At 31.0% G+C, this 9,097-nt stretch overlaps 1 protein-coding gene across 1 annotated transcript; it reads right to left on the reverse strand.

The window, feature by feature from the left end:
• Positions 1-819: 819 nt before the first annotated feature.
• LOC122271585 (zinc finger MYM-type protein 1-like) lies at positions 820-3,393 on the reverse strand. Its single transcript, XM_071183394.1, has one exon. The coding sequence runs from the start codon at positions 3,391-3,393 to the stop codon at positions 820-822; it is 2,574 nt and encodes an 857-aa protein (XP_071039495.1).
• Between the last annotated feature and the right edge of the window lie 5,704 nt (positions 3,394-9,097).

The raw sequence follows: 9,097 nt of genomic DNA on the forward strand, positions 1-9,097 counted from the left end.
ATATAAATAAAAACACATGCATACACACGGGCGTACGCAGTATATAATTATATGTATGTGGTTACTTTAAATATCGTTTTATGAATAACATTGCTATTAGATAGTACATGCATATAGTACATGCACACGTGAGTACACGCATATAGTACATTGTAAGTCATATGGAGGTAGAAAGAATAAATTATTTGTACAAAACAAAAAGCAGACCACTCTGAAAAATTTTTGATCTAATGATCGGTTGTTTTTGTTGGTCTATGTCGCACTAACGATAAACAATGGGCTATTAGTGTAGAGTTGGGAAACATTCCTGGGGATGATCCGAAGACATATCAACACAATTTTGATCCTCTGCAGAGGGGATGAATCGCTTGCTTCTGTGACGACCTGCGCGTGAAGTCGAAAACTTAATGGTTGAAAAGTTTAATTAGGATTTATACCGCACAACTTTGGTTCCTTTGCCGGTTGAACAAAGTGATCACCCATCCACACAATGACCGTAGCCAGTGATGCTTGACTTCGGTGTTCTACTGGGAAACGTGTCCTAAAGTTCACTCTACTGCGAGATGATCTAATAATCGGTTATTTACGTTCTATGACTCAATCTCAACAGGGCCGTCTTTAAACTATTTGAGGCCCTGGGCACATTAGGATCATGGGGCCCCTATGACCTTGAGAAAACACTATTTAGTTACAATAGATAAAGAAAGACAAACAAGGTTCTAAATTTATTTTTATTTAGTTACTAGCTATAAAAAAATAGGAAATATAAAAAATAATCTACAAAAGTAACTCGCTTAACTTAAAATCCTTAGATTAATTCTATGTTGATTGCAAAGGTACCCTTCTAGATTTAAGATGAGCAAAATCGTTAATCACTTCTTCAAAATCTATGGTATTGAGAATATCACATTCTATGGACATCAGCGACAAACTATTTAATCTCTCTTGAAGCATTGTACTTCTTAATTCATTTTTTATTCGTTTCAATTTGGAGAAGGAGCGTTCTCCGCTGCAGTTAGTTACCATCATGCTTAAAAATATTCTCAATGCAATTTCTACGTTAGGAAATGTGTCTTCAATTTTGTTTTGCTTTAATAGATTATATACTTCCTGTACACTGTTAGATGCTTCATTTTCACTCTGAACATTTATTAAGTATTCTTTTAAATGTTGACATTCTATTTCTAACTCTTTTTCATTTACATCTTCGTGATAGATTTGAGAAAATTCTTTGCATCCTTGTCGTATCTCTTCGGAATTCAGAGTTTTTAAGTGAAAAAATAAACTAAAACGTTGACTGACGATCTCATATGAACTTTGTCGCTGTTTTAGATGAACACTCAAGGTATCGATTATTGGGAGAAAGGTTTCTACGTTGAATCGCTCTTTTCCATTCAATTGGACTGATGGCGCAGAGCCATCAAAAAAACTCTGCCGTGAGCTTCTACGTCTTGTTCTTTGAGATAGATCCTTGTAGTCAGATTCTGGGTTATTTTCTTTGGCAGATGATTCGAAGTTATCAAATTTATCCCTGAGGTTAGTAATAAAATCATAAAGTGAAGTCAACAAATTGGTTGCAACGTCCAGTGTTATTGTTTCTTTCTGAAGATAATTACTTGTTTTGTCTATTCTTTCCAATATAGTGCTCCAGATTTCCGTCAGTATAATAAATTCTAGATTTCCCATTTTTCTAGACAGACTAAGGGCTTCGTCTCTTGTTTCTCGTGCCTGTTCAGTATCGTTTGCGATGGTGATTAAAGCTTCTAATATTCTTTTATAACCCCCATGCAAAGCACTTACTGCATCAGCTCGGGCTGACCATCTGGTTTGTGAAAGACTCTTAACAACTTTTTTTGAACCTAAATGTTCTGTTAACATATTCCATCTGTGGGTAGAGCCCGAAAAAAAGTTGTACACTTTCTGAACTATTTCAAAAAACTGTGATGCCTCCGGTACACACCCAGCAGCATGGACACCTACCAAGTTTAGTGAATGTCCTGCACATGGTATAAAGGTGGCAAATTCACATTTTTCCTTGATTCTTGTTTGTAGACCACTATACTTTCCCGACATATTTGAAGCATTGTCGTAGCTTTGTCCTCTGCAATCTTTTATGGGAATATCATGTATCTCTAAAAAATTTAAGATGGTCTCCGCTAAATACTTAGATTTATGTTCTTTAATAGGTATAAATTTCAAAAACCTTTCAACAGGAACACAGTCTTTTACGTATCGAATGATGAAAGTTAGCTGGTCAATATGAGACAGATCGGGCGTACTGTCAACGCTTATGGAAAAATATTTTGCTGATTTAACTTCATTTATAATTTTTTTTAGAACCTGTTTTCCCATTACTTCAATAAACTCATTACAGATATTTGCTGATAAATAAGAAATGTTACCCTTTCCAGGATTCCCAAATTTTTTTAAGTGATCTGCAAGAAATGGATCAAATTCACTCAATAATTCCACACAACCCAAATAATTTCCATTGTTTGGAGATCCTAGGATTTCATTGTCGCCGCGAAATGGAAGCCCTCTCGATGCCAAAAATTTTACAACAGCTACAATCCGTTTAAGTACGTTTCTCCAGTAATCCACTTCCTTTTGATGTTGAGATAATAAGTCTATATCTACTCTACCAACCGCTTTACTTCGTGCCAGATAAGTCATCATAGATTGCTTATGCGCTGGGCTATTTTCATGTGTTAAAATTATGTGATTAATATGCTTCCAATCATTACATCCATTCCGAGAGCAAAGATTAACATCAGTTGGGTTAAATAAGCAGCATGAAAAACAAAATACAGAGCATTTGGAAGGCGAATACAGCAACCATTTTCTTTCGACGCTTTCATTGTTCTTTAATTTGCGAATAAATAATGCTTTGTTGAAATATCTCGTTACTAATTTATTACCATCTTTGTATGTTCTGGATGCCTCGGAAAAGTCAGAATCTTTATTTTGAAAATATACTGGTCCCTTACGAATTAAAATTTCGCGATTTATTTCAACAAACTTTTCGTGAAAATAATCGGCGGGATCGTGCGATATTAATTCTTCTGTGTTGGAAAACTGCTGTTCAATTGACACAGTTGGAGTTGTCGGTTTTAGTGAAGTCACTGAAGTCGTTGCACTTTCGTCGTAGGAATAGTCGCTTTCTGATTCAATCTCTTTTTCAAAATTGGAACATGAAGGTTTAGAAATTCCCGCAATTTGTAATTGAGCTGAGTCATCATGTGGAACATTTATGAGTTGATTGCTACTTACAGAAGTTTCTCCAGTAGTAGTAGTAAAATATGATGTTAATTTTGGTAACTTTTCAATTACTTCTTTCTGATGTAGAGCTTTTTTCCTTTTTTCAGATCCACTAGGATATGACCGTTTCGACATTTTATATTATAATTCACTATTTAATTAATTTTATAACGAAAATATTCGCTAACACAAAACAGACAAAACGACGATTTAATCAAACAATACTATTTTTTTTATCAGAGCTCGAGCACAGTCAGTAACAAACTAACAACTACAAACAAAACAAACGCCACAACATCGCAGACAAATACTTGAAGGGAATTCCCGTTCGTCAAGTCAAACGACGATCGGGAATCGGGAATTCCCCTTTTTTGTCTTTGGTATTACGAATGACGTTCGAATAGGTTTCTTTAAGACATAAACCACACCGCATCAAATAATTCTTTTTTTAATTTAATAATTTTTTTTTAAATTGTATTCTTATACTTACATATAGGTATTTAAATTAACCTAAACATACTAATATCGGAAAAACTCATTTTTGAGAGAGAGTGGAGTATTATACCCTGTTTATTTATTAGTTTGATCTTTCTTTTTGACAGATGTCAAATCTGAAATCGATATAACTTTGCAACGACGAACAATATCTTCTTATTTTAATAATATTAAAAATTGATAATAATCATAAGAATAGACACACAACATAAAAGTACCTGTTAAGGACTCAAGCATTTTCCGAAAGTCTTAAGTGGTTTTTATTGCTTCGAGGTAAAATTTAAATAGAAAAACTGAAAACAATGGTTTCTTACCTACCCAATGTTTTTATGTCTAGTGCAATAAAATTGATTGACGAATGAATTTATTTATTTTGAATAGTTTAAAACATACATACAGCCACATATTTAGCCAACACATTTTTTACACCAATAGATATTTTCTGTTTCCCATCACTGACCCATCTGTCAAAAAGTTCAAGCTATGTTGTACAAGGTATAGCTATCCGCATGCGGCAAACTAAAGCTAATATAATAAGCGTAGGTATTGTAGTAAGTCATTATCATCAGATTTTTCAAAATTAATGTTTTTCGGTAATAATGTATCGGTTATCATTTGGTAATCTGGCAGGAACTAGGGGGCCCCATTCGATCGCGGGGCCCTGGGCACGTGCCCATAGTGCCCAGTGGGGAAGAGGGGCCTGAATCTCAAGGGTTCGTAGGTTCTCAAATATGTTAATTATTTAATGCAAACGATATTTTAAGTTATGAAATTAGACAAAAATGAAACGTACTTTCTCTGAAAAACATACCTTTTTTCGACGGATGCACATTTCTGACCCACAAAATATAGGGGGTAGCCGCACTCTGGGAATTATGGTCCCAATAATAAGTTGGTCAAAAGAGTCGTCTAACGGGTATTCGCAATCCGAGATAAATCACCCCAATAGTGTGGTCTGAGTCCAAAGCTTAGACCCCTTAATGATAATTTTACTTTTTGCGTATTTCACCATGTCTTGAGAATTTCTTAAACGAGTTAAAATAATTTTGCATGCAAATATAAAATTCATTTACCCATCGATAATTCTTTGCAAAATATAACTTTTAGTAAATATTTACTTGTTTTATTTTATTTTGTAATAGCCGAAAAAATTTTGAATGGTAAAGTATAAAATTTTTTATATCATTTTAAAGAAGGAAATTTTAAATGGCAAGAAACAAAATTTGAGTGAAATGAATCGAATAGTTCCTGAAAAATCGAATTTTGAAAAAGTCGCATTTTTAGGAGTTATTCATATCGTCCAAATCTTGCCTTTTGCCATTTAAAATTGTTTAACTTACAATTCAAAATTTTTTAGACTGTCATTGAATAAAATAACAAAAAATAATTATTTTGACTAGAAGTTATATTTTGCATGGAATTAGCTTTGGACAAACGAATTTTCTAATTGATAGCTAAAAAATTTTCAATTCACTTAAGAAGCTCTCATGATGTAGTCTCATACGAACGTAAAAAGTAATATTAACATTAAGGGGTACAAACTTCCGCACTTCTGACCATAACTATTGGGATTATTTCTTCCCAGATTGCGGCCACCCTTATAATTTGAGAGTTAAAAACCCAAGAAGCACCAAAAAAAAGGTATGTTTTTCAGAGTATGAAAGTACGTTTTTGTGTCTGATTTCGTAACTTAAAATATCATGTGCACTAGTTAATTAGTATATATGTCATATTCTCGAACCTTTAACATCGAATCCTTGAATGTGGAGATACGATCATTAGATAAAAAGTTATTTAGAATGGTTCGTTTATTTTTTGCGTATCGTACATACGTATATATAACTTAAGTAGTACATATAAATATGCATATTCTTATGTACGCGAATTCACATATATGTAGATACATACATTATATGAATGTTTGTATATATAATATATATATGTATCCATGTAAATGTGGGTATATTTGTACGTACGTATGTTTGTACGCATGTACACAATTCATATATGTTCAATACATGTACGCATGTATTCATGCTGTATGTGATAACGATGTATGCACTTGCGTATAAACAGGGCTCAAAAAAGGGAAAACCCTGAAAAAGTTTGATCTATTGATCGGATTTCAATCTACTACGACTCGATCTTATTGGTTTGAAGGTCTAACTTTATGAGGGATTCAGTTTCTAGACCCTTAAAATAGGGGAGGGACCATCTGCAAAATACATGCCATCTGCAAAATATGGTATCAAGAGTTTAAGAAGGAGAGCGGTAGAAAGTTTGAATCACTTAATGTTAAAATTTCGTTTTGCGAATTTCGTCTTGTATAACTTTTTAAGCAAATCGAAAATTTTAAATTTAAATAAAATTAATCTAAGTGTTCTTCAGAAATCGAATTTTACATAAATAACTCTTTTTAAAATTGGACTACATAGAAACTATTAGCCCTATTTCATTCGAATTTCTTATTTTGCCTTTAAAATTACTTTAAAAATGATGAGGAAAAAATTCTATATTTTGCAATGCTAAGTGCTTTCGACAATCAGTAAATAAAATAAAAAATAAAAATTTTTTAAAGTTATTTTTTGCATAGATTATCTTTGGATAAACGAATCTTATAATAGTGTGCCAAAACTTCATGATTCGCCTAAAAAAGTTCTTCAAATATAGCGAATTACTTAAAAAGCTTTGTTAATATTAAGAGATCCAAACATTCATATATATGTACAAAGTTCATATATATGTACACATGTTTAATGCACGTACATACGTACGTATGTATGCGCTATGTAATAATATTGTATGTACGTTTGCTGCACACATCGTACTTACGTACATACGTACGTATATGCACGCAACGTAACGTATGTACAGCGCGCGCAAAATAAGATCATCCAGAATAACTTTTTTCTATAAAGATCGGATCTACACGTACTAGAACACAATCTTAATGGTTTAAGGCAGTGATCTTAATTAGGCTAAATAATTAGTATGACGATATTTTAAGTTACGAAATCACACAAAAAATAAAGCGTGTTTCGCTGAAAAAACATACCTTCTCTTCGTAGGATTTCAATTCTTGCCTTTAAATTATATTGTTGTAATCACAATATAAAAACTATGGTTCCAATAGTTTAGGTAGGAGAGGGATCGAAAGTTTGGGTCAACCTTTAATGTCAATTTAATTCTTTGCGTATTTCACGTTCAAATAAATCTAAACTTTTTACGCAAAATTATAAAATTCATTTATCCAAAAATAATTCTGTCAAATTTTTTTTAATATTTCTTTTTATTTTAATTAATAATGGTAGAAAGGTTTCTGAATTGTTAGTTATGCTTATATCTTAATGCCCATTTTAAAACCGTAATTAATTTAAGGTACGGTGTGTATGCTTCCCGATAAGACGTTTAGTCTGAATTCGCGCTCTAGCTAGTCGGGAAGGGGTTAACATTTCGATTTATCATAACTTCTTATCAGCCAATAATATGGTATTAATTGTGTTTATAGTGGACAGAAAGAAATTAAAACATGTATTGACATATAGCACAAAGTTCCCATTTTAAATTGAGCATTCCAGCTCCTAGGAAAAAAGTCAAATTTTCGATAGAAGATTATTCCTATAAGCAATAAATTTTATTTATAGTGGTTAGAAAACGAATAAAACACATTATACATGAACACAGGCTACATGAATAATTATATTATCCTGTCTAGAAATTAATGTGCTTGAGCTAATTGGAAAGTTACCGAAATTTAAATTACAATCTTCTAGCCTTAAATAAACTAGAAAGTGAGTTAAGAAAACATTATAAATGCCACGTTTGGCAAAACTCAGATTCAAACTATAGTAATACACAGTTTAAATTTTAAAATCCTGATAAGTAGTCTGGACCATCATAAAACTTTTACTATGGATAAATCTCCAATTTGGGAAATATAATTTTTATTTGCTGAGCTATATTTTTATATTAATGCAAGTTTATTAATTACAGTTAGTATTAATCTCATTAATCAATAGTTATGTAAAGTGTACTTTTTTTATCTGCAATGTGGAACTATTTACTTGAATATATAGACAATTCGTACATCCAAAAAAAAAAAATAATAATAATAATAATGTAAAACAGTAATAGCAATAATAAATTAAAATATTGTTAATTAAATTTAAATTATAGCTTCAGTGTTTACTTAAAATTTATTGAAATTAAGAAGACATCATAATTACCATTCAATGTCCCTTAGGTTGTGTCGTTCCAAACATAAATTTAAGTTTCAGATTCCTAAGTTAAATGTTAATATTAATTGAGATTCTTAAAAAAGATAAATAACAATACGCAGATTAAATGTTTAATAATGAAAATGAAATGCAATCAAACGGTGTACCAACTTTTTTTTTTTGTTGCAAAGAAAAGTAAATATCTTTAACTGGAAACAATATAACAGAATATCAATAAAACAGAAACTCCAATTTCAACTTTAATCGAGGAAAGTAATTCCAAGAGTGCAAATGATCACCAGCAGTAATATTAGTGTATAATATATATTAGTTATATTAGTTATATTATATATCAGTAATATTAGTTGCGTATGACGTAAGCAGCAGTTTTTAGGACAGCATTATGGGAGGGAGGGGAATCAGGTTTACAAGAATTTTCTTAAGTGAAATTTAGTGAGATTTTTTTTTCTTTCCTTTTTTTTATTATTTTTAATCGAAAGAGAATTTTGAAGTTTGAACATTAAGCATTACCTCAAAGTTTCAGTGCAGTAAGGCTGATAGAAGTTTCTCTAGTTTTTCAACGAACTTTTTTCAAATTTTATTTATTGCTTTTCCATTTTAACTTGCTGTATTTTAGATGTATAGTTGTTAGCTAATACAAATAAGATGTTAAAAGAAAGAGTAGAGATTTAAAAGAATATCTTCAGATTTTTTAAGCGACTTGAGTAAATTTTAATTAAACAGACATTTATCCTCCCCCCCCCCTCCTTTAGAAAAACGTGTTTTTCTTTATATCACTTTTACATTTTTTTTAATACAAATTTTTTATTTTCAATAGTGCTTTGTTGAAAATGTATATAAAAAAATTTTTCCCTCTAAAAAACTGATGCAAATTATCAGCAATGGTTAAACATTTACGTACCTGATAACTCATGAACTTTTTAGAGAAAACATTTTACTGTACAGAAAATTGTTTGATTGTTAGTTTGACAAATTTATTTAAAAATTATTTGTATAATCTAAGATAATAATTTTATAAATAAATAAATTTTATTCTTTAAAAATAAAATAATCAGCATTTATAACTTTTTAGTTTCAAGGTTAAATTGTAAATAAAGTTATAAAAA

This window comes from Parasteatoda tepidariorum, chromosome 7 (genome assembly GCF_043381705.1).
Source record: "Parasteatoda tepidariorum isolate YZ-2023 chromosome 7, CAS_Ptep_4.0, whole genome shotgun sequence".
NCBI lineage: Eukaryota > Metazoa > Arthropoda > Arachnida > Araneae > Theridiidae > Parasteatoda > Parasteatoda tepidariorum.